At 37.4% G+C, this 27,891-nt stretch overlaps 1 protein-coding gene across 1 annotated transcript in view; it reads right to left on the bottom strand.

The window, feature by feature from the left end:
* Nucleotides 1-2,179: 2,179 nt before the first annotated feature.
* PTGFR (prostaglandin F receptor) overlaps nt 2,180-27,891 on the bottom strand; it is a 35,980-nt gene continuing 10,268 nt past the window's right edge. The window contains exon 3 of the mRNA XM_042461428.1: nt 2,180-4,043. Within this exon, the coding sequence (XP_042317362.1) occupies nt 3,738-4,043 (306 nt within the window). The 3' untranslated portion in view covers nt 2,180-3,737. The remainder of the gene's footprint in view (nt 4,044-27,891) is intronic.

Raw genomic sequence — 27,891 nt, 5'->3', positions numbered from 1 at the left:
ATTATGATCAAAAATTTGGCACAATAGAGGTGCCCACCAGCTTATATTCTCCTTGAATACCTCTAAAATAGTGGAGGAAAAACATTTGGGACTCAGCAATGCTCAGTAGGCAGAATGGAAATTGACTATTGGTGAGGAAACAGACAAGAAACCCACTCAGAAGGTTAACTTGTTTTAAATTTTGTCTGTTGACAGCATTGTTCTTCCCCTCTTCTTTAGTGGAAATGTGAGGTGAAAGTATAACTAAAGTATAACTAAAATTCTTTCTCTCACACATGCTAATTTCTAGTATGTAAAAAACTGCTTGAATGAATAACCTAAAGGAGTGCACTCCAGAAACGAACTCCAGAGACAAGATTTCTTGTCAACACCCAGGATGTCCCAATACTTTCAGAACACAGGTTTATTTTACTTAAGGTCAAGGTAAAGTAAAGGTATTTATCTGTACTAGAAAGATATAGAAACTGAATTAATTAAAGATAAGCAATTATTCTACTCAGCTGTAGTGGGTTACATATGAGAAAGGGGCTTGTGTCTTGTTCTGTTTGTTCTACTACGTTTTCCAAAGAGAAAGTTGCAAAGGAGCAGATTTTGAACAACTTTATTTGAAAGCACAAAAAAATGAGTGAAGAGTCAACATTAAACCTTCAAATCATTCAGCTGCCAAAATGTTCCTAATGTTTATGACATCTCTGTGGTTTTTATAATATAGCAATCATCTTTTAGAATCCCTTGACACTAAAAACATAACAACTCAAGAGACACATTGTAATAGGTTTAATGAAGGACTGCATCTTACATTACTCTGTAGAGAAAGAATACAAGAAAACAAATATACATTTTGGGGGGGAAATTCAGTCATAATTAATATATACAGTATATATAGTATGTCTACACACAGATAATAACATTTAGTCACATGACAAAAAGAGAGAAAAACACATGCTCTTTTCACTAGTCAAGCATTTCCACAATTATATAATTAAACATCACTTTGCAGTCGCTAAAGCATACTTCTCACCCAAAAGGATGAAAAAAAAACTGAGTTTTGTTATTAGTGCACTGATATTTTGTACAATGAAAAGTCCAATTTCAGCAATCACTCACCAGATGATTTCATTGATGCCATACTATAATAGCAACAATGTTATATGAAAGAACTATTATAGTGAGCTTAGTCTTACCTGGAGATTTCAGGGACTGAACCTGAGATCTTCTGCATGGAGAGAAAATGTTTGATCCATAAGTACAGACTTAACACAAGCCTAGTACATGCTAGGACCAGATTCAATGCTCACTTCCCCATTACCTGAATGAGTATTGAATCGTGTTACTATATGCTTAATCCCTTCACTCTGCTCATCATTAATGCACTGTCAATCTGTTTTTGCAGGGCTACACAACGGGTGAGCTAATAGTTACAAACCCATAGGCAGCAACAGCAGGAATGTGAGATCCTAGTGAAGACCACTAAGAGTTCAAAGTTTCTGTAATCCCAGAAGGTAGCAATCATGAGAATTACAAAAACAGGAAACTGCCCCGAAGGTCACAATACATGGCTACTGGAGTGGGCTGTATGTCACTCGTGTGGGCCATATGCAATATGGCCCTTTTACTCCGGTATGGTTTTCATCTAATATAAAGTGTATGACTTTTGCATGATATCTTTTCTGTGTCCTGTACCACACATTGCAAACCTTTGGTGCCAAAAAAAATCTTTGGGGAGGAGTAATAATAGGAGCTGGTACGCTTAGATCGCTTCACACATTTATTTCACATATTTACTAATTGTTTAAGCAGATCAGAGCTTGGCTTAGACTTTGTTTACAAATTTAACCTGCTTTACTTTTACTTGTAAACAAACTATGAGGTAAAGTTCAATATCTCCGCTTTCCTCTTCACTCAACGTCCCCTTTTTTTCATTTAAAAAACAAACAGTACAAGCATATACAAGACAGGGGGGGAAAATCCTAGGCACTTAGTTGCCTGAGAGCTTTGAAATGTTACAGGATTTGAAATATTTACACAGAACTGCAAGAGGCTGGTATATGAACAATATGGTAATTGCTCCCAAAAATTTAAGGCTGGTGAACTATTAAGCTGACACATTAATATATTCTTCTTAAAGGCTTTCCCAGCTCTCCCTCTGTAACTTTCTTACAGAATGGCAATAACAGTTTCTTTTTTCATTAATCCACTTTTTGTTTTTCTCTTTTCCTAAAATAATTCCTCCAGCACCACAATTACTTTTAAGATTCAATGTGTGATATCACATTTAAGGCTAAATCTACTGCCTGAAACATTATACAAGTATAATTATATGTCATAGCTACTTTCTTTTGTTTAGATCAAAATAAGTATGGTGCAATTTCACTTTGTTGTTATAACTGTTTATGAGTGGTGTTTCATCTGTTTTCCTTTTCTTTTGGTACTCTTATTGCTACACACTAGGCCTCAATAACATGGGATTTTCATGTTTATGGAAATAAACAGAAACATTAAAAGTACATACCAATGACCTGTCAAGCGTCTAAAATCCGGCACCTTATATTTTACAACAAGATTACAGTGCATAAATGTGATTTCTCAATCAAATGATTGTGATTAAAATGCCAAAGTAGTGTAACAGCTAGCTAATTACTAGTCAATGAGGCAATGGCATAACATATGCATAACATATACATCACCATTCTTTATAAGTTATCTTTTACTGGCTTCTGGATTTGCATTTTGAATTCTTTTTCTGAGTGCACTTATTTTAAATTGTGATGGTGAGGAGCCTAATTTCTAAAGTGCTGAATCCCTTCTGCTACTACCACAATTTTTGGAACTCACACTTTCCAAGTTTGGGTGCTACATTTGCAAGAAAAAGTGAACACATACTAGCAACATGGAACATATCTTCTGAAGTTAACACAGATTCATTGCCACTTTTAACAGAAGTTTCACCCACAAGACATTTCATCATTTGCACCTTCCTTTTAACACAGATGTCTACAAGGATTCATCTAAACCAAGCTAAACAAGTTGACGTGCTACAAAAGAGCCTAAGAGCCCTTTTGGATCAAATTAAAAGACTACCTAAAAGCCCAATTTTTGGTCCACACATCTGCCTATGGGAATTGCCCAAGTAGGACATAACTTCCCAGCTCCGAGCATTTGATATATGGAGGCATTTTGCCTGAAGTCTGTATTAAACTAATCAAATATCTTTCTTGGGAGCTGATGATGTTTGGAACTCAGTATTGTTATGACACATATATGTACATACTATAATTGAATCCAACCAAAGGTTTTTTTTAAAAAAAAAAGTTTGATACTTTTATTTATTTTAATTCTTGTATTTAATACGTGCTTAAATACATCCCACTGAAAACAATGGCTAGATTTGCCTTGTTTTTATTATTTATTATTTTACTCTACTGAGTGTCATTATTTCAAAAGTTTACCACTCTGTCTTAAATATTGATTTATTAATACGTTTGTTTTTATTCTGCTATACAGAATTCTCATCTCTTTGGCTCTCGATTTGATTGCATTGGTTACATAAAGACCATTCTTGAAAATATATTCAGAAGGTGATGATCTGGAATAGCAGCTCTGGATTGATACACATCCATAAATGGAGCCAGATTTCATATTTTAAACATTCAGAAAATACCAGGCCACACTTACTTCTACAAAAAGTTGAGATGCCTGATCAGTACACCTTCATGTCATCAGTCTCTTGTTGCATTTTATTGCATTGGTGAATTCAGTAGCTGCTGGTTTGTTTGCTTGGAACTAACTGGGGAATCAGAAACTGCTGCCACTTTTAAAGAGTTTTTAATGGAGCTGAGTTCCCATGCATGAAAATTAATGAGACGCACTCCACAAAATCTTCTAGCAATCTGGAACAGTTTTTTAAGTACAGCTTTTCTCAGAAGAATGTATACCCATGGATCTAAAATTTGATTCCATGTTGCCATTCGAAGAGCAAAAAGTATTGTTTCACATGATTTCCAGGAATGGTTTTCATTGATTCCAATATTAGCCATGGTCACCTGCAAAATGAAATGAAATCAGAAAACAACATCATTGTCTGGAAAAAAATTAAAATTATTTCTATTATTGCTATATTTAACCAATCTGAAGACTATAGTTGGATATTTGAAACCCAGGACATAATGTGGCATTAAAAACAGACTGCTGAACTTTTTTTTTGTACCAACAGAGAAAAAGAATTACAAGATCAACCTGCAAATTAGTGTAGTGATAAAAGAATGTGTAGCACTTTTTTTTTCTACAAAGATGTCAGAAAATAAAGGGCTTTGGAGAAAAATCATCTTGGACCTGGCATTAGGTAGAGATAAGCCAGTATAATATTGTATCAACATTGCTTTTATAGTTCTGCACCCTCTGAGTACATCCCTCAATTTTATCCACCTAAACACGGGTAACTTGTTACTCCATGTTTACTCTGACTATCTTAAAAAGTTAAATCCATATAGTCAAATCATATATAGATTTATTCATACTTAGAATAGCACCCCAGATTTCGATTCAAACAGGAGAACTTCTAAAATAGTCTTTCCACAGTTAATTTTTAATGCACACAGGGCTGAAAGGCCAAAGAAAAAAGGCATGGAGGTTGCATACAGATGTACTGTATATATTTGTGTATCAGTCTAGAAATTTTAATCAAAACATGAACTCAGAAATGTGGATTGACTTATCCACTGCTCAGTGTAAGTACTGTACATTAACTCTCATTTTAAAAAAAAAGGAACCATCCCTTTCTTTCATTAGAGTTGTGAAAAACGAGAGCTTAGTCCATCCTGGTAGAATCTAAAAGAAGCGCCAGCCTCCTCTTATCTCTCTTCTGAGGCACCACTTCTGGCTTTTTGAATGCCTGGGTGGGAAAATAGTGGCAGTGGTGACTCTGGTGCTTCCCCTCAAAGGAGTGCCAAAAGAGTAGAGGGGCGGTGCTTCTTTTAGGTTCTTCCGAGAGGAAACTCTCACCTTCTGCCACTCTACCCAGAGAAAGGGATGATTCCCTTTTTGATAAGAGTGAATACTGTACCTTAACTCTTGCCTTTACATTCTGTTTGGCATACACGCATTTTCTTAGCCCTACTCATGCCTGGTCACCTCCTCCAAACATTGCACAGCCACCATTTCTCACAATTCATCAAGCTTTTAGGGTGAGTACAAAGGATAATGCCTGCCAGAATTAAGTTGTTGTTGTTGTTGTTGCTGCTGCTGTGTGTCTTCAAGTCATTTCTGATTTACAGTGACGCTAAGGCTTTTTTTGGCAAGATTTGTTCATGGGGCTTTCTTGGCAAGATTTGTTCAGAGGAGGTTTGCCATTGCCTTCCCCTGGCACTTAGAGCACATGATTTGCCTAAGGTTACCCACGGGGTTTCATGGCCAAATGGGAAATCGAACCCTGGCCTTGTGAGTCACAGTACAACACCCAAACCACTATGCCATCAATATCTATAGACCATATCATAAACCACAATTTTGGCTCCCAAACCTGTCCTTGATATATACATGACATTAACCTATACAATAGTATATATGGTAGTCATCCTTAGAAATACCAACGATACCAATGTGACTTGAGTTAGTCATTGGTAACTTAATTGCAGAGCCTGTTAGATTACATTCCCAATAGCAAGTTTACTTAACTGGATGGGGTGTCCAGACTACAGACTTAATTGCTATGTTTGGAGGCACAAATCATACTGGATATGTCATCAAGGATTAATAGGCAGCAGTATATAATTTAGACTTTATGGGACAAAAGTAGTACCAGAATTACATTCCGGGTATACACGCTTCAAAAAAATAAAAAGGTCCCGGGAAACAGATGTGTACATCAGTGATTATTTTTAGCCATTTTGTTTCATGAAGCTGCTTAGCTATCAAGTCATGTCTAAGATCTTGTTGATGACATAAAAAGCCCTAAAGAAATAAGGGCCAGGATACCACCTTTCCTTAAATGCTCAGATGACACCTGGGATCTACACTGGAGGCATTCTTGGTTTTCCAACAAACAGTATGATGTCATTACCTAACCTTCCAAAGTCAGACCTTTTCAGTGATGGCAAAGGTAGCAGCTTCTGGCTTCCGTGCTTTTGCCCCATGAATTGGCTCTGGCTCTAAAGGAGCTATCTGTAGATAGGCTTCAGCACCTTGGCTAGCTATTTTAAAGTGCAAAGTGAAATGTGAAATAGATTCACTGCCCCACAAATAAGCTTTCAGCCGCCAGAAAATGACAGGTCACCATTTGAAATATTCCCCCCTTTGTGTTTGGAGAGTCAGAAACTGTGTTAGACTTTAAATGCATTACTTATGCATGACTTCTCTTGCTGATAATGAGTATTCCCTTCACCCCATTTCTATGGTGCTTCTATAATTGATGCACTACTATTTGTTATTTTTACATGGTTTTAAAACAATTTGATTTACATTTTATTTTGCATTTTGTATGACTAATGTAGAATACTTAGGACAGTACCCCATCAGCCCCGTTCTCATAGCAATCGTGTCAGTTAAAATAATGGAAACATACCAGTTTCAGAGCAGCCATTATCACACATGTTGTCAGTCACACAACTGGGGCTGCTTCTGTCATTGCTCTCTCTTCCACACTCCCCCTTCATCCCACCTCCTTAGTGAGCATGCCTTTAAAGTTTTTTAAACTTTTATGTATGTATAGCTCATATTTCCTCAACCTTGGATCTCACTTTCTGGCCATAACAAATAATTATGGCAGTAATGTCACATTTCTGCTGGTCAGCCTTGTAGCAGATTTGACATGATAAATGGTCAGATGTAGGATGTTAGCAAATGCATTACTGAAAAGTATTAAAAATGTGCTAGTTTTGAAATCTTGCTTTCTTGTAATTGCATCTCTTGATTACTTATCTATAATACTCAACAAAAAGCAATTATATTATTTTATGGCATCTGTTGATATATGGCTAAAATGTAGACAGTATTTTAAACCCTGCATTTAAAAATTCATAATTAAACATTCCTATCCCCTGAACTGAGATTCTATAAAACATCCAAGATACAGTTCATATCTCTTTAAGTTAAAGAAGCCAATGGAATATTTAATTACTGAACTTTATGGTCTGAAAAATGAGTTGTCTATCTATCTGGGATCTAATTTATTTGATTCATTTAATGTCATATTTATTCTAATGCCTGCTGACAAATGAATTCTAACTGGGCAGTAAAACATATGGCAACAACATAATTTCAAATTTACTCATAAATAACTCGTACTCTGCTCAACAGGATCTCTTTCTTTGCATATAAGGCTACCTCTGCAACCCTAAACACACTTACCAAGTTGTGTGTCTGCATATGTACCTTCAAATCACTTTTCAACTTATGGTGAGACCCCATAAATTGTAAAGGATTTTCTTAGGCAAGGTATATTCACAGGTGGTTTTTCCAATTTCTTTCTCTGAAATATACACTTCAGCACCTGGAATTCACTGGCAGCCTCCCATCCAAATACTAACCAGGGGCTGACCCTGCTTAGCTTCCAAATCAGATTTGATCTGGTGCCTTTAGGGCTAGTCTCAATAAATATGAATTAGGTTGCTTTTCCAAAATACAAAGAGCACAAGCCTGAACAACACTGGGTATACCTTCTAGGTAAGTCAATGGGAGTTCCAGCAATCCTAGCCAATGGTGAGGAATTGCAGTTCAACAACATCACGAAGGCTACATTATTCCCACCCTTGAGATAAATGCTGGGATAAATGCTGGGGCAGTTCCATCCTATCCCACCCCCAAATGGCTAAATAGGCTTCGGAAACCAGCCTTAGTAAAACATGTAAAGTTAGAATCATCCAAGCCATGAAATTCCCCATCATTACGTATGGATGTACTGTAAGTGTTGGACAGTGAAACAAGTGGATAAAAAGAAAAGCCAACTCATTTGCGATGTGGTGCTGGGGAAGATTGCCCAGGATACCTTGAACAGACAAAAAGAAAAACAAACGGATCCTTGAACAGATCAAGCCGGAGATACCCCTGAAAGCCAAGATGATCATATTGAGCCTGTCATACTTTGGCCACATATGAGAAGGCAGGACTAATTAGAAAAGACAATAATGCTGGGAAAGGTTGAGGGTAGCATAAAGAGAAGAAGACTGCATGTCGGATGGCTAAACTCAGTTAGGGAGATCATGTGCCTGAGTTTGCAAAACTTAAGCGGAGCAGTGGAAGTCAGGAAGTGTTGGAGATGTCTCATCCACAAGGTTGCCATGAGTCAAAGTCAACTTGAGGGCAGTTAACAACAACAACAACAACAAACCCTATAACAACTGCTGAAGAACTAAAGAAACCACACAACCAATTAACACTTCCCTCACTCCCAACCCACCCCCAATTAGTGTGATCCCAAGATTTTTATGTTGTGGTTGTTGTTTTTCCCCAAGACCACTTCAACTGTTGAAAACAGTTCAATAACTCCTTTATTTTTAAAAGAAACATTTTGTTAATAAGGCTATCTAAAGATTCATGCCCACAGAGGTCACAAGAACTGCAATGGCAAGCCTTTTATTTATTTTATTTTATTTTTAAGATCCTAGTTTTTTTAGAAAGCCTTGGCCTTAATATGAAATGTACAATGTACACTGACTCTCATGCATACAAGTGTCATCCTCACCTACCTGAACTTCAGATAATGCTTCCCTGTTTTTTGAAATGGTTTACAAAGTGCTTGTTTTCTTGATTTAAAAGCCAGTGAAGCCAGTGAAATAGTGACAACCTTCTTGTATAAAGTCCAATCTTCTTTGAATTCTGTATTCAGTCTAATTTTTGACTTGCTTCTTAGAAAGTCAGTGCTGCTTTGGATTCTGTATTCAGTCTAGTTTTCTCTATTTTCTTATCTTTACTATGTAAAACATAAATTATGCAAAACGAAAAAGAACAAACAAAAATCCCCAGGGGAAAATTCATGACATATATTCGTTGTATGGTAGCATTTCACACTCTTCAGTAGTCTTATTCTGTAGTGAGATTTACTTCAAATAATAAATTGAGAAATTTCATTCAACTTTAACCAGGGGTTATTCCTATACAAACATGAGCACATACACAGATGTTTTCACTAGAGAACAGAAAGTTTCTTTCAAGATATCCATTATCTTGTAAGGGTGAAATATGTACAAAATAAATATTGTCAAACTACAAAAAGAGATTAGAAAATGCACCAGAGAGAGAGATGCATGAAGAAGAGAAACTAAGCAATGCAGACATGGAGGTAGAGCTGTGAATGTAGCACACAGCTGTGGGATGAAAATATATTGTAGGGCCAGCTGGGCATTTTTGGTGTGGATGTTCATTGCTGGATTTGTTTAATTATATCTTTTTCATGTTTTATTAGCTGAATATATTTCATAGCATGCTTCTATTGCCATACAAGCCACTCTAGGGGCACCTGATAAATGGGAAAACAGCATATAAGGAAACAAATGCATTGTTTATTCATTTTAAATATTCCATGTGTGCTAGTAGTTTCCAATCCAGTTAAGAAGGAAAAGTGGTAATGGTTTCTAATTATCACGCTTTTTGTACAAGTCAACTTTCAGTTGTAAAGAGTATATACAAAGTAGCTGACCTCCTAGTTCATGTGCAACCAGTACACCTGGTCAGTCAAGTTAAGTCTGTGCATCTCCAGCATTCTCATCCAGAGCTTCTCTTCCATTTTGATCACATTGAGGATATATGCATTGGAAAGAAATACATTGTGCCCTTGCCTTATGCGGGGATCCATTCTGGACCCCGCCATGTAAGGCAAGTTCTGCATGTGCTTAAGCCCCATTAAAGATTGCAGCGTGGGCGGATGCACCATTTCCCCATTTGTTGCGCATATAGCAGGCACACTGTATGAATAATGAATATAGATCTCATATTCAACATGATGTTATGGCTACTTCTGTACATACAGAAGTAGCCATAAAACATAAGCTGGTGCAGGACACCAACCTACATCATTCCCTTTATTATGCAGGGTATCTATGTAGAGAATTCTAGGTTTTATAGAGAAGTTTAAAGCTTCTTTCTGGTTACACCCCAAATTACTGTTTGTAGAGAGCTGTACAATAAATGAAATTGCAGACTAGTGAATCACTATTACAACACCAAGATGGAGTACATAAATTCTTTCATTTTGAATTAGTGAAAAGACAATTAATGTGATCATAAATCCTGAACAACTCACAGTGGAAATATTTTACTCTGCAGTCTGAAAGTAAGGGGGGCATTTTCTTATGATTTAATTTTCTCCCATTTTCAAGTTCAAGTGTCTCTAAGATGATTATGATTCTAGACTATCCTATAAACTCTAAGTAGCTTAAGTTCTTTTTCTAAATCCCAGTAGTTCTGTCACTATGCAACTCACAGTCTAAGAAAATTATATGTTTAGGTAAAGAAAGGTAGCTGTCATGCCTCCAGAGTATCTTTAATGCTCTTGAGACATATATTTAGTTGAGATTATATTAGCTTTTCTATGTATTAGTTTAGAAGGGGAAATAGAGATCTACAGCTTTAAGAAAGGCAAGGATTGTGGGAAATCCCAGGGTCTCATGCTGTCTCCCTCTAGCTAAGTTTCAGTGTGTAGTAAGATTTCAGCCAATTCAGACCTGGAGAGAGTATCTTCCTTTGACAAAAAGATGAGTCCACAAAAAAGATAAGTCCACAAGAGAAGAAAGATATTCCTCAGAAGAAGAAAGATAGAATCCACCAAGAAGAGAACAAGGTATTTAGGAAGGACTATTAAGAAAAAGGAGATCAGTTTCATGTTTGTGTTTATAACCAGTAAAGCTTTTGAAACTTAAGAAATTTGTGGACAAGTCTTTTGTTCTGGCTGTGATCCCGAGAGCCAGAGGCCTTACTACACCCAAAGTCCATAGCATCGCTCTTGGGACAAAACAGTAGCCAAATGAATTAAAACTATATAATACTGTATATTGTATCATTCTTGGCATAGGAGACACTTTTCTGTTTGCACAAGTGGCCAATGGAGTCTTCCTATCAGAAGATGGAAACATAGATTTTCTTATTCCCCTGTCACCAGTTCTCATGCCACAGTCACAACTGTTCCAGTTGTGTTCCATATTTGCAACCCTAAGGCAGCTCTCTGGGACAGCAAAAGGGTATGTAAAGACAGATGGAATTTCCCTTTCCCCACAAAGCTCTTGTTCTGCTGTTAGATATTTGTTCACTTGATTGCTGTACTGTTTTTCTCCCTCATCCCACCCCAAAAATGTGAGATTCAAGACCAGAAACAATAAAATGGATAAAATAAGAACAGGTTAAAAACATAGAACAGAATAATGGAAAACAAACATTTTTTTAAAAAATAATTAAAGCAAATCAATTGAAGACACAAGCAACAACGCCTGCCTTTTTATTCACACACACACACACACAAAAACCAGTTTAATGACCTATAATTGTGATGACGAACCTATGGCACACATGGAGGGCACATGGAGAGTCGGGAGTTCCTCTTCTTCCTCTCACCCTCCTGGGCCTTCAACTGCCTCCTTGGAGACAGCTAAAGACCCAGGAGGGCAGGGGATCTTTAGCTGTCTCCAGGGAACTCTTACCTCTGGAGGTCCCGCCCCCAGGAGGCAGAAGTCCCACTCCCAGAGGGTGGCAGTTCCATTCCCCAGAAGTCCCAGCATGTGGTTGCTGAAGCCCCAATTTGGTTCTAAAAGGGGTAGCTGCAGGCCGCCCCTTAGGGACGGTCTGTACAGCCCCCATATCTGCTAGTTAACAGTACAGTGGTACCCCGGGATACGAAAGCACCGCCTTACGAAATTTCCGGGTTACGAAAAAAATCAATAGGAAAAAACTGTTCCGGGTTACGAAGGTTATTTCGGGTTACGAAAAAAAATTTGGTGCTTTTCGGCGCTATTTCTCACGAAATCGCGGCTTTTCCCCATTAGCGCCTATGGCTTTTTCGGCTTACGAAGGATTTCGGGTTACGAACGCGGCGGCGGAACGAATTATTTTCGTAACCCGGGGTACCACTGTACTCATTGTTCCTGTGTGCAACGAATGAGAGGATTAATTAGTAATCTATTATAGGGTCCTAAGGGAAGGAGAATGGTTGAAGACACTGGATTTGTTAGGCACTGCAGATGGCAAGGTTGAATATGGGATCCTTGGCCCCTGCAAGCAAAACTTGTGCACTAGTATTTGTCTTCACAGATCACATCTCTTGATTCAAAGTAATTGGGGAGACGAAGTACAGAGTCATCAACAATGAAAATAAATGTTCTACAGATGCTCACAGACTCTTAAAATACTTCTGATTAAACATTCTCCATTCTTGATTCATCAACTGTTCTTTGTAGCCACTTATCATTATGTTCAGTATTGCAGTAGAACAATGTCCTTCAATTGGAAGGAACACAACACTTCCTATTCACCTTTTCCAATCCATATAAAGAATCCATGGCATTTGAAGAATGGGTAGCATGTGTTAGTGTGGTTGGATAGAGGCTGTAAGAGAGAAACACATCAGTGACCAAAAGAATTAACTGAACAGTGTGTTAAATCTCTTGCTTCACGATAACCTTTCCTAACCTAACAGTTTCCATTTGAATTGAACCACAAGTTCCACCATCCCTAGCCATCAATAAGACTGTAGAGTCTGCTGTCCAATACATCTGGAAAGTACAAGGCTGGGGAAAGCAATTAGAAACTAGAGCACATTTGAAGGTACTAATGACAAAAATTTCAATAGGGAACAGTGATAGCAACAAAGTATGCCCTTCTTTGTGAATCCCATTATTTCTTTTAAAATGCTTTAATTAACAAACAAGTGATAATTATACAAATTAAACTCTATCACTCCCAACATTAATAATAACAAATTGATTTCCCCACTTTCAGTTTTTATAAAATAAAGGTCCTTTTATTCAAGTGTACTGTATATGATACTTCATTGTTTTAATCTTTCTCCTCAAACATACATTGTTATTGGTGCTATTGTTATAATCTTTGTATACAGCTTGGTGACATAAATTGAATGCTTATTCCAAACATAAAGAGTCTAAGTGAGAAATAATTTATTATTTATAGAATAAATTATGAAACATAATAGAATAGGAGGTCCCCGTTTAGGATGATACGCTACATACAAAGCATTTATAAAGGATACAAATTCAATTAATTTGTTCATTTTAACATACTTTGCCCAAAAGAAATTACAGTCCGCCCTCCATATCCACAGACTTAGAATCCATGGATTTCAGTATCCATGGATGGCAAGCCCATAGGCTTGGCGGGAGAAAAGGAGGAGGAAGGAGAAGGAGGAAGAGGGATGGCAGAGGGGTAAGAGGAGGAAAGAAGGAGGACGCATCGGGGAAGAGGAGGAGGAAAGAAGCGGAAGAACAGCAGCGGTGGTAACAGGGGGTAAGAGGAGGAGGGGTGAGGAAGAGGAGGGAAGAGGAAGAGCGGCAGGGGGAAAGAGGAGTAAGAAAAAGAGGAGGAGAAGGAAGGAAGAAGAGGAAAAGCTGCAGAGGCAGGGGGTAAGAGGAGGAGGAAGGAAGTGGAGCAGGAAGAGGAAAAAGCACACCAGCAGTGGAGCAAGTGAGAAGAGGAGGAGGAAGCGCACCAGCAGCGGAGCAAGTGAGAGGAGGAGGAAGCACAGCAGCGGTGGAGGAGAAAGAGGAAGGAAGAAGAAGAGCAGAGGCAGGAGAGGAGGAGGAGGCGGAGGGAAGAAAGAAGAGGAGGATGAGGAAGAAGTGTGGAGGCGGTGGCAGCAGAGGAAGAGAAGCAGGAGGAGAAGGCAGCAAAGAAGGGGAGGAAGAGGTGGCAGCCCACTACCGAAGTAAGAGTGGCAAGGCAGGCTTCGAGGGAATAGGATGGCGAAGTCCCATTGTCTTCAATGGTGTGCGGCCACATGGTCGCCCCACCATTGAAGGCAATGAGACGAGCATCCATAGATTTTGATATCTGTGAGGGATCTGGAACATCACAGCCTACTCCTCTCCACTGCTGCCACTACCGCGACCACTTCTTCGAGCCAGGGCCAGGGAGGGGGAGGACGGGCAGCCGGGCAGCCCTAGGGAGCCTATAGGGGGTGTTGCTGCTGCTCCTTACAAGGAGGTCACTGCCGCTACAGGGAAGCAAGGTCAGGCACAGTCTCCTCTCCCCCCTGTGGGAAGATGGCCCAATCAGGTGTCACCCCTCTTCTGGGGTGTCACTCAGTGTGGGCCGCATCGCCACACCCCCTCAAGTGACGTCACTGTTTTCTGTAAGATTCACAAAGCTCCTATGTCATCAACTAGGAGCACAGTGTGTTCCAACTACAAAATGAAATGCCAGATACAGTGTAATAGCAGACACAGCGCAGTGCAAACAGATACCATATAACAGAAGCTTTCATTTAAAAAGGGAAACCTTGTGCATTGGACAAAAAGATTTTGTGAACTACTGTACCAGAGAAATCATGAACTTGAATTCCAATTATTTTCTAGAAAATAAGGACACAATCCTGCCAAAGCTAAGCACTTTAGAATCAAATCAATTTAAAGGGAAGCAATTATACCCATGTATTACTCTTCCAAATATTATTTGTGTCAGAATTCTTTACTCTTCCAAATATTATTTGTGTCAGAATTCTATTATACACACAGAGACAGACAAATATACACATGAGGATTGTAACAGCCTTGTAAATAAGGCCTACATAGACTGGTAATTTCAATTACAATAGAGCCATTAAATTAATGCTGAACCAATAGTCAATGGATCTACTGTAATTCAGGCTAGTAATTGGATTTAGGCCTAAATCTACAAAAGGCATTAACCTGCGAGAAATTTTTACTTTCTCTGCCTAAGCATATCTTTGTGAATCATTTCTGGCCTAGAAAAAGAAACGGGGGACTAACATTATAAAATTAACCCATTGAGTTCACTACCCTGAGTCTGCAAGACCTGAGCAGGGCAGTTGATGACAAAATGACTTGGAGGTCTGTCATTCACAGGGTTGGCATAAGTTGAAGTTAACTTGATGGCAGTTAACAACAAATAAACAAAGTTCACTGTTACTAACCACTGGCTACCATGTGACCAACTTTTTACTAGGGATGAAACAAATCTGTTTGTTTTACTTTCTTCCATTTGAATTTTGCAAATTTTGCTAAGTTCTGATCAAACCTAAACTGAAACAAAATTCTCAGCCATCCCTACCATTGATAAGCCTGAACTCATCATAACAGTGGAGGAGGAGGAGATCAAATCTTCTTCCATTAGGGCATCGATAATATATCTGTTCAAGTGCAATTTGTCATCCTCTTCTTAATTTCAAATGAAGGTGGTAATTATTACTCATGCCGCCATTTCTTTTCTTTTCCCCCCCTCTCTAATAAATTGGAAAGGAGGTGTGAAAAAGTAATAAGGATGCATGAACAATAGTGATCTTTCAAAAGAATGAAAAAGAAAATGTTCAATCCTGTAAAGTATTGACAGAAAAGATTGTCTCTTTATGAAAAAATAAAGGAAAAATGATTTCCTATACGTAGCACCTAATTAGATTCTTGTGGGAATTAATCTTAACCATATAGTAGAAAAGATCAGAACAGTGACTACTTGCAAATACTTTTCTCATTTCAAATAAATAGGATTTTTTTCCTTTTAAACTGGTCATCTTACAGAAGAGCTACCTTGAATAGATGGAATAAGGTCTTTTATGAAATGCATTCTCCTTACTAACACCATAATATTCTGCCTCTCAGTCTTTCTCTTAGCCATCCAGACTAAACAACAGCTGGTGAACAAGAGCTCTTGGGCCACTTCAGAATAACAAAGAAAGAACGGGCTATAATGAGAAAGGTATTTTTCCTTCTGATTATATTTTCTACTCAGGATTTTAAGAGGTAGAAATTTTCATGATTCATTGCTGTGGGGCATTTTCTTCCTCTTAATTTTGTAACTGGAATATTTCCCATAAAAAAAGAGAGAGAGAGATGAGCATATTATTCCAAGAACACTCCAATCTCCCAACAAAATGGAGGTCTTGGCTACCCAAAGAATAAATTAGATTGAGACGGATTGTGAAATAAAATTGCTTTAACAGATGGGGAAGCCAAAAAGAGAGAGAGAGAGAGAGAAATGGCATACTTAGGAAAACAGTTTGCTATTGTGAACATAATAGTATTCTGTATGCATTTCTTTTAAATGTATAAGATCTGTATAACCAAACTGCATATAAAATTTTAAAAAATGCTTCAAGCGATGTAGAAGGAAATATAGCAGAATATTTCCAAAAAATGTCAACATTAAAACCAGTAATCTCAAGTTTGTCCATCAAAATGGTTTCTTTTCTCTAGAAACTAAATTCTTCATATGTGCAGGCCACCCTATTTCTTCCAAATGTGTCCAAAATCCTTTCAGCTTCAAAAGATTAGACTGTGATGCACAACTAAAATTATACATGCCCAAGCTACAAAGAACCAAATACATCTTCACAATAAATAAATTTTAGCAATCTTGTACCCCTTTTAGGTAGAAAGGTAGGATATAAGTGCTATAAATAAATTTTAAAAAATATTCATTTGTTTAAAAATACATAAAGGGAAAGGATACTTCATGCCTACAAAGATATCTCAAGATAAATTCAAAAATGGAGAAGTAAACATTACTCCCAAAGCCAGGAGTACAGGAGTATGAATCATATGGCTGCCCATGTAACCCTTTCCACTCCCCAACAATCCCCACAAACCTCCTCAACCCTTCCCTCATTTTGCTGACCCTCCAATACTTATGGAGAAACCATATAGCCTTCTTAAACTAAAACACCAGAAAATTAGCTCCAAATAATCCAGGAAGAAATTCTACTTCTCAGAATGTTATTATTTTTAAGGGAAGTAATAGTGATATCCACTCAATGTCAAAAGAGAGCAATAGTGTTGGGAGGAGTACAGTCCTGAAGTGAAATGTGGGAACTGTGTGCATGCTGCGTTTGTAGTGCAATATAATAGCCTGAAAGCACCAGTTTCCATCTGATCCTGCAAGATAAGCAGGGCAGGTTCATTCAAATCATGGTTTAAAACTTGGTTTAAACCAAATGACTTTGAGAGGGGGGGAACACACCTGACATTTTAATTGATTATTCAGAGAAAGAGAGAGAGAGACTGGGTATTTTACTATTGTCCAACCCTCTTACTAGAACAACTGTTTGAATGTAAACATTTTAACTTTGAGGTTGTCCACACTTGCCAAAAGATCCGGCTTCCCACGAATCTCATGTCATCTAATCTGGACAACAAAACTCCTGGGGCAGGCTCAATCCTTCCAGACCAGACATAGATCCAGAGGATGTGGCCCAATCCTGGGGTAAACAGCCTTCACTCCAAGGTAAAATACTCCTAGTTTTACACAGAATTTCCTAGTTTCCACTGCAAAACCTGGCTGTTTACACCACCACTACCACCCCATGCTCTCCCTACCTTGCCATGGCATTGCTTTCACTCAGAAGCCCTCCCATCACTACATGTGATGTGGCAATGTGGTATCTGGCTGCACCCATGTGGCCAGGTGCCCCATTTCTGCATCAGATGTGGTGGCAGGGGGGCTTCTAAGTGAAGCAATGTTGTAGCAAGGTAAGGAATGTGTAACTGTCATGGGTCAGCACAAAGACAGGTGGGTGAATACCCGTCCGTACCCACATTGACCAGAGCTAGGATATCATAAGCTGAGACCGTGCTATCCTAGTCTATCTGATCAGTCCCTTTAACAGTTTATTGTCAGTTGTTCACAGTTAGAATTCAGTTGCTTCTTTTTAATCATTTCATTTTATAATGCATTAAAATGTGATTCAGTAACATATTCTTCAATTAACATAATTTCTTTTTTTCCCAAAAAAAAACTTTTTGGTATATATAAAAGGCTCACAACTCGCAAGCATACAGACATACAAAACAATTAAGAAAATATAACAAACAAGCAAATAAAAACAGAAAACAAAACACATACCTAGTCAAATATTTGTTAAAACCTGACTTCCAAGTTCCTTTTCTGATGCACATATCTAGCTTCTATAATCTGGCTTTGTAAATTTTCCAGCAATTCCTGTAACTTTATTTAAATTAATTTTACTTAATAATGAAGCTTCTTTAATTATGTAATCTTCATTAATGAATTAATAAAACTCTTAATCATTAGCCAAGTAAAGCCAAGTTACTAAATCATAATAAATTTTGAATTACAAATTAAAATTCAGATTCATAAACATCAAAATCATCCATAATTATCGAAACAAAGATTCTTCTCAGTTAGTTTTCTTCCAAAATAGAGTGGATCTCATTCCATATATCTAACCACTCTTCGTTAAACAAATCAAGGGATTTATCTCTAAGAAGGTAGGTTATTTTGTCCATCTCTATTAAATCTAACATCTTCCACAGCCAGTCATTTTTTGTTGGAGGCAATTCTGATCTCCACTTCTTTGCATGAACTAATCTGGCTGTGGTTGTCATATAATATAGTCTCCTACCATTTTTTTCTTCTATTTTGCGTCTATCATACTTAAGAAGTATAATTTAGGGTCTTTTGGAGTTTAATTTTTAAGAGTTTCCTAATTTCATCATGAATTTGGGTCTAGTTATTTTGAATCTTTTTGCATGCCCACCACATGTGAAAATATGAACCTATTTTGCTTTTATATTTCCAACAATTAACATAATTTCAATGAAAACAACTTCATTTAAGAAGATGACTTTTTGAAAGAACAATTATTTAAGCTGGTGGCCATAACATTTGAACTGCATTTTGCTCCTTAATTTTCTGATACAGTGCTATATTGGTGTAGTCCTATACACCTAGGCATAGGCTTTCAACTTATCAATATAGTTCCTAAAGTTTTATTGACATAAATCATATCAAAGCCTAATAATTTTGGATTGTTATTGTTTTAAAGTATTAAAACATGGTTGATCAAGCTTTCTAACATAAAATAATGTTTTACAGCAGCAATATAATAAGCAGGATTCAATTTTTTTCATTAAAATATTAATTTAAAAAACTTGATTTAAACAAAAAGATTGGTTTTGGTTTTGTTTGTTTTTTAATGTATTTTTTTTTCCAATACTGAAGCTAGCCAGGTCAGGCCTGGTTCATACTTGGATGGAGGATTGTTAAAGAATACCACATGCTGTAGACTATACTTCAGAGGAAAGCAATGGCAAACCACTTGAGTATTAGTTGCCTAAGCAAACCCTATGCATATCATGAGGTTACCATAAGTCAACAGGCAACTTGAAGACACATACACATACATAAACACTCACATACATGCACATGCCCACATATGCCTAAAGCAGTTTTCCACACACAACCCATTATTTTGCAGAAGGTTTCTACAACACTGCCAGGGTGTATCATTAATGATGTGGAAACTCAGTATACCGTCATATGAATTATCAATCTATTGATCTGGAGGAGCCATTACAGTTTTACCTTTCATGTAGCTAATGTGAGGCAAGTGTAGTGGGCACATCTGGCATGTATTTCTCTGTTTCAAACTACAAGAAGTGAACAAGTGAATTTTAAAAGACATAATACAGAATAACAATATAAAAATTATTTCTTCATTTTTTCAATATATGACAGACATATTTATGTTACTTTTCTTAATATAATTTTTATTAATAAACAAGATCTCACTTAGGGTGCATCCACACTGCAGAAATAATCCAGTTTGACACCACTTTAACTACTATGGCTCAATGCTATATAATTCTGGGAACTGTAGTTTGTTGTGGCACCAGAGCTCTCTGACAGAGAAGGCTCAATGTCTCACAAAATTACAGTTCCCAGAATTCCATAGCATTGAACCATGACAGTTAGTCATGTCAAAATAGATTATTTCTGCAGCGCAGATACAGTCTTATACACACATTAGTCCACTATCCAACAACTCCAAACGAATTACATATTTTACATAATACTAATAATAAAGCATACTTCTCATCCTCCCAATCATACCCTTCCACATCCTCATATCATCCATTATCATGACATCATGATACCATTCCATCTGTCTTTCATCATCTTTTTTCACCTTTTGTTCTACATCTTCTGCCTTTGCACTACATCTTCAACTACTTTGTCTCTCTGCCTTCTAATTCACTTATTCTCACCTTCTCAAATACCTCTCCATTCAAACAAACTTCCTCCTTATCAGTACTGCCCATATACCTGTCCATTTTGACTATCTTGTTATATTCTAGTTGTTGGTACTTTAGCTATATTTTCTTTTTTTATTTAAGGAAGTGTATACTTATTAATCTATTTTTAGCTATTATTATTGTTTCTCTTTCTCCTATCTTTTTGTTATTGGATCCAAAACACTCTTAATTATCAACTGGCTTATCTTATTCCCAAAATTGCCACTTTGTGTTGTGTCCTGTTTCTGAAATTGATCACACTTCAGTGTCTTACATATTAGTGTGCATACACTCAGAGGAAAGCAGCTAACGGCATTGTGATTCCACAGTGGAATATGTCATTCACGGGTGCTACAAATCTATAACCAGAAAATGTTGCATTAATCAGCATGTAAAGCGCATTAGAAGCCACACTGATTTTTCACAAAACATCTGAATGCATTTGTTCCGTTCACTGATTTGGATGAAAGGACTCTTGGTGAACTGTTTTACTGTAACCCTATCCAGATAGATAAATTATCCCATCATCATAAATGAACACAATAAAAATTAAAACTAACAGAATATGTTTGAATCGTAATTGTAATAATAATAATAATTTTTATTTCTATCTTCCCAACTCTCCCCATGGATCGAAGCAGGATCACAACAAGGTTAATCACAAAATTAAAATTACAACAACATTAAAACCACAATAAAATAAAAACATAAAACCTAAAAAACATCAAATCTAAAAACAATAACACCCATCGATCAAGGAGTCAGCTGGACTCATAAATAAAGTGCCAAGTGCTACTGTTAGCTAAGACTGGAATAAACTTAATCAATGGGATCTACCTTCTTGCTGACTCACCATAAAACAATTGAATGAATGGGTCTCCTGTTTGTGAGACTAACCAATAGGATGCCACCCAACATCCAATAACATCAACATTTAAATGTTAATAGTGACAAATGATAATTGGTTAACAGAACATCATTTGTAAATTCATTTCTGTTTTGTTTTAAATGCAGAACATCATATTTTACACTACATAATGGTCTGCAAAGCATTTTTATCTTAGCCATAGCAAATCTGTTCATTGTTCTTAGAACTCAGGTTTCATTTGAAAATATCTAGCAACCTTATGGTTATGGTAAAAATATTAAAAACACCAGTGATAGGTTCATCCAAAACACAGCAGCAAAAGCCTCTTGCTGTTTACAATAGCAGCTTAACTGTGCACTCCTCATAAACTGATCCATGTTAAAAAGATGCCAGAATGATACAATTTGTCCTTTCAATCTATATTTATCCCTCCCCAAAAGTTAATTTTATCAATATTAAAAGAAAAAATTAAACACCTGGCTTCTCTGATATTTCAATGCATGAGTTCTATCCAGATTTCATGTCTTATGTGTTCCACATTTTATAGTTTCCTATAGGCTTTAGCGAGCCAGTTCCCCAAAGCCTTCAATTCAATAGAGATTCATTTGACCAAATGTCATCCTTTGTTTCAAAATAATCACCAAATTATGTGCAGAAGGGCAGAACAGTATGCTACAGAATTGCCATTCCAACCGACCATTCAAGGGCTGCAAAAGAGCTATCTGAGTTCATGGCATGAGTACATGAGAAGACATTATTAAACAGCCAAAAAAGAAAAAAGAAAGAAAAGGTATAACAGAGCTGGCAGATTAACTGCAATGTGGGTAAATCTTAAAACGTAAGTCTGCACACACTTTCAGTCTTCATGGCTTGCCTAATAAAAGCTATTACTATGATACACAGTTTGGCATTTGTTTTACAGCTACTATATTATCCCATGTCTACCACAGTTTTTTGTATGACTTGGAACGTACCAAATCTAGCTGTTAGCAGTGGGAAACTGCACTAAAGAAAGAGGATTTTTATATAACTTGAAAATGAAACTTTATTCTGTCAGGGCTTAACTCCTCCAGCCACAAGATAATGTGACACAGTTTTGCTTCTATTGAGAAAAAACGCCTAATTACTCTGGTAACAAATGAGCTTGTGAATTTCAGTAACAAATGAGCTTGTGAATATCATGCAGAACAAGACACTTTTCAGTTTACCATGGAAGTCTGTATTTTCAAAATTGAGAATCTAATTTTACAGCTTTTTCTAGTCCAAACCCTAGGGATAAAGAATGAAACATAATTCAAGCAGTTTTCCAGCTTACCTGGACTCTGTGTTTGTGCACCTATGAGGTTACAAAGCAAGATGGAACTGCTCACTAGTGCTCTCTAGTTTCTTTTTGCAGAAGTATCAGCAGAAAGAGTTGGCACACTCTGTGGTCCAGCTCTTCCTGCTTCCTAGCTGGGCAGAAAATCAGAGGGGCTGCTGTTGGGAGACAGGTTTTCTTCAGTCTATTAGAGAAACATAAACCAGTTCCTTGTGCCACAGGTACATTCAGCCTGGACCAAATTTAGCCAGCCCCCCCTCCTTTTATATTTTGCTGTTTTCACAGGAATGTTTTAGATTTTGTGGGCATGATGGTTTCTGCTTTTTTCTTAATTTTCTTGACTTTGTCTATGGTTGGGGCATCAGGTCAACTCCATTTGTGGAGTTGTGGGAAACAGAACCTGCAGTCCCATCCTGCCCATATTTGGAAATCTTAAGATAGGGGTGAAGCAGATGGGTCAAAAAGAGCAGCCAGAAGGCATTCCAGCTACAATCAGCCTAGAACCTCAGTGATCACATGGGCCACTCTCAAAGCAGGCTACCACTGCAGTTGCAAATGGGCAGCCAGCAGGAGCAGATTTAATCTGCTCCTGAAAAGACTGACTTTTGCTGCCTTGACATGCCTTTAGCACAGCTTCCAGCCGCAGACTGGATGGCCAACTCTGAAAGCAGGCCACCACCGCAGTCCCAAACGGGCTGCCAGCAAGGAGCGGACTGTTGCCTTTTCCTTTTGCTGACAGCTTCACGCCGCCTTAAGCGGCCTCAGAGCAGCTTCCAGCCACATCGGGGATATATACCATCTGCACACCATGACCTCGAAATGACTGGAAGCCACACCTTTTGGCCCATCTGTTTAGGGCCCAGTGACAGTGGGGTGCCACTGGGCCTAGTGCTATTCAACATCTTTATAAGTTACTTGGATGAAGGAATAGAGGACATGCTTATGAAATTTGCAGATGTACCAAATTAGGACAGTTAATACCCCAGAGGACCCCAGAGGGCAGGATCAAAATTCAAAATGATCTTAATGGATTAGAAATATGGGCCAAAACTAACAAAATGAATTTCAGCATGGAGAAATGTAAGGTACTACACTTAAGAGTGAAAAAAAGGAAATGCACAGATATAGGATGGGGAACACCTGGCTTGACAACATTACAAGTGAAAGGAATCTAGAAGTCCTAGTAGACCACATGAGTCAACAGTGTGACGCAGCAGCTAAATAAGACAATGTAATTGTAGGCTGCATCAATAGAAGTATATTGTTGAGAGGGAAGGAAGTAATAGTACTACTCTGTTCTGCTTTGGTCAGACCTCACCTGGAATACTGTCTCCAGTTCTGGGCACAGTTCAAAAAAAGGATGTTGACAAGCTGGAGCGTATCCAGAGGAGGATGACCAAGATGGCAAAAGTCTGGAAACCATGCCCTATGAGGATAGCCTTAAGGAGCTGGGAATGCTTACCATGGAGAAGGGAATATGATAGCCTTTTTGAAATATTTTAAAGGATGCCATTTTGAGGATGATGCAAGCTTGTTTTCTGCAGCTCCAGAGAACAGGACCTGGAGTTCTATAAAATTATGCAGGTCTGTCAAGCAGCTGTTCTCTTGGTCTTGAGGTGTGAAGCAATATATTCTGCTTATTGAAAATTAGTTCCCTTGCAGTAAGAGGTTTTCTCAGAGGACACAAATATTAATATATGCAGTGTGCATATATTATGGATTGGAATTTGTCAATATATTGTATATATTTGTCAATATATTGTAGCAAATGGGTGACACTGGCCTCAAACAGATGGCCCAAAAGGGCCGTCATTGGACTGATCTGGGGCATACACATGATGCATGCTCTTGTTGCTCGGAGGTCATGCCAAGGCTGCACCGGGGCTGCCAAATGTGGCCTAAAACTGGCCACAAAAGGAGCAATTTCTTATCATTCCTTTGTGCAGCCCTTTGTGGACTGCAGCAGTGGGTGCCTTCAGTACCATGGCATCTGGTTGCCACAGTCCCAGGGCGATCACTGTGGGAACAGCCTCTGGCTGCTCCTATTGCCCTATCTGCTTGAGCCCATTATTAGCATTTGTAATGTTGCTTCCAGACACCTACACCACATCATCTCTGGTAGCAATATAAGAGATCCTGCACTTTGCTCTTTATAGAATCCACTGTCCTAGGATGAGGAATTATTTCAGTTATTTGTAGATTTTAGCCATAAGCAGTAGATAGGTATAAATAGTCTTAGCTATAGCCCAAATGTTTAGCATTCAGGATCAAATAAAACAATTTAGATATAGCTACATTACTTAAAGAGGGTGCTACACTTCTTTAATTGTAGTGCTTTTTATCATTCTCAATTGGATGTTGTAAATTATTTTTAGCACTGTTGATAGTTTAATTCATTTTAATGTTGATCATTTGCATATTTCAACTATGCTGTACTTGTTCTAATTTGCATACCATGTTGGAGAAAGTTGCTGTTTTCTATTGTCGTCGTCGTTGTTGTTAATGATGATCACATCACAATCAAAACTTATAGTACTGATCATTTCAGTACACCTAATATACATTGTAAACTAAAAGGTCATCATTTTATGCACAACAAATACATAAATGGATCAATGTGGAATAGATAAATACATCTTATCAAAGCTGCAGCCTGTTTTGGATTTCTAAGATTCATTGATCCATCTGCCAACTAGGTGTGCCAAATCTTTTTATCAAAAAAGCAAATACAGTCGTCCCTTCTTATAAACTGATTTTTTACACAGATTCAAGCATACACGTTTTGAAAATGTTTCAAAAAAGTATACATTTCAAATATCAAACCTTGATTTTCCTTTTTTCATAAGGGACACCATTTTGCTATGTCATTATATTTAATGGGACTTGAGCATACACAGATTCTGTTATACATGGGGGATCTTGGAACCAAACCCCACTGTATAACAAGGGTCCACTGTAATGAAATATAGGGAAGGCTTTCTGAAGAACACAGTATGCCAAAAGAATTCCAGAGCAAGTGCTTAAATTATAGTTTTCTGTGCCTAAGCTTAAATGCACATTAGTTAGAACCACAGAGAATGAAATTAGTAGTATGACAGTCTTCTTGGCTTAACATCTATCAAAGGAAAGAGTTGAAAACTCTTACTTCAATTAAATTTGGGCCAGAAAAAGGAAAAAAAATAAATAATACTGAGCTATGTACAAATAGGTTGCATAGCATTTGGTTGTCAAACACATACTTGGAAGTCCTGTTACATGTAACGGAACTTATTTAACAATGTACCAGTTATATAAGGCAGACAATAATCAAAGGACACTGAACACATTCATTTTGTAAAAATAAATTAACAAGCCAGAGTTTTAAAATGTTGTAATGGTCTAGCATGCCAAAATCTCTTTGTACAATTGTGTCTAAATTGAACAATGTCATAAATTTTAAGTCCTGAGCTTGTCTTTTCAAACAAAAGTATTTCCTCAGTCTGTAAAGCCCAACTGATTACTAAGATATAATAAAAAGTGTGTTGCTATAAATATTCTATTAAACAAATAACATTTCCATATTAAACATTTGCTCTCATATATTTATCTGCATATATTCATCTGCAAATAGGGAAGTATCTTCATCCCAGTTAGGGACAATGGCTGCATTACAATACTGAGCTGCATCAAGACACCAGCTTGTCTGTTACCCCCTTCTTTCCCTTGATCTGGTGTGGTTGAGAGAAGATAGGAAGCCAGTATCATCTTGCTGAACCTGGCTTGTTTCCAGAAATTAATGTTAGTAGTTTGCCTGGGTTCAGGCCTCACAGCACGTTGCAATCTAAAATAAATGTAAAAGCTTCTGGGCTTCTCTTAATAGGAGAAGGAGGAAGCACATTAGTCGTAAGTTCACTGTGGATTGTTCTTGAAGCACTAAACCATATTTTTTGGTTTTACATCTGAGGAAGATCAATGTAATCCTCTCACTGTCAGTGCATTCAGTGCTGTCTTGACAAATCATAAATTGTGAATGATACAAAGAAATTAAACTAGGGCTGCCAACATTTTTCCTTCTCGGATAGCCCTCCTTTGCTTTCAAAACAGCACATAAACAGAAGCTGATCAGGCAAAAGCTTTCCCAGTTTGGTGTTGGAGAAACGTAAATGTGTCCTGCCAATGAAAGAGATTTTCAGTCCTAATTTAATTAAGAAAACTGGATCCAAATATGACTGAAATATATAGCATAACATTTTATATTCTTAAATCATTTGATACTTTCGTCAACTAGCCCTCTGAGTCATGTCCAGAAAAGTCACAGACTTTGCTGTTGAGACACTTCAGATTCTTGGCTCTGGATGTTAATTATTTCACATCTCACTACCAGAGATACTCTGTTTCTTTTTAAAGCTTGCATAACTGTCTTTGAGAAAGTACAAAATAGCTGACAAGTCACAGCACTGGTCTATCTAGCTCAGTCCACTTCAGTCCATCTGACAGCAGCTCTACTGGGTTTCAAGCAGCAATCTTCAGTACTACCTGAAGATTCCAGGAATTCAATTGGTATTTCCTGCATACAAGGTGTGCAGAAGCTACACTTTCCCCCAGAGATAAGTCTAAAAAAGTAATAGTTCCATTCAGGCATCTCATGCCAAACCCATACCATAGCTTCCAAACATGAAAGCTTCTAAATATGTTATAGGTAAACTACAGTATAAGGATATAAATGATTTTTGCTATTTATCCCATCAACTAAGAATCCAGTTTTTAAGTTGATTAGGTTGTTCCTCTTTCCATGCTGAAAGAAGCTCTCGAAATGGACCAATTTTTATATCCAGCATGCATCATTCCCAGCTCTGAAGAAGAGCAGGGATATTGGAGTCTTTCACTGTGGTTTTGAATAATGCAGTGGCTGTTTTTTGTCTTCTGCAGGAAGGTATTTTGACTCAACCCATTGTCTGTGTTGGTTTGGACAGAATCCCCCATGGAAGCAATTCGGTATGATGTAACAATATTCCTGGATACATTTTTGCTCAAAATAAGAAAGGGAAAGCAACTAAGCCACCACCTAAAATATCAAAATATTTATATATATATATTTTTAAAGCCTTCAACCACCTTGTCTTTAAAAGGAAGTTAACAGTGTTTGCTGAAATTAGCAGAATGTTTATGCATCAAACTAGAATATGAGCAAACTTGATTCAGGCTGATACCCTTTTAATCCTAGTTTTAATTTTAGGAATAATGATGAGCCTGCTAGCACTACTTCATTCACAGTACTCAATCTGAATTAATTTTACTTATATTTAAATACTCTTGCCTTGCTCTTTCTAAGTCTCTAACACACATTATCAAATGTGATATGAATTCTAGAACCAAGCTATGTAACACATCCATTGATTTCAATGAGGTGCACATGTACATAAATAGATAAGGAATTTTAGACAGAAGGGGAAATTGCTTTTTAATTTAGAAAATTTAGGTTACAATTTTCAAATATATAAAAAAGAAGTAAAAGAAACCTAAAATGA

This window comes from Sceloporus undulatus, chromosome 4, assembly GCF_019175285.1.
Source record: "Sceloporus undulatus isolate JIND9_A2432 ecotype Alabama chromosome 4, SceUnd_v1.1, whole genome shotgun sequence".
Classification (NCBI taxonomy): domain Eukaryota; kingdom Metazoa; phylum Chordata; class Lepidosauria; order Squamata; family Phrynosomatidae; genus Sceloporus; species Sceloporus undulatus.
The sequence above is the reverse complement of the archived record's forward strand: the minus strand, read 5'-3'. Positions and strand labels throughout refer to the sequence as shown.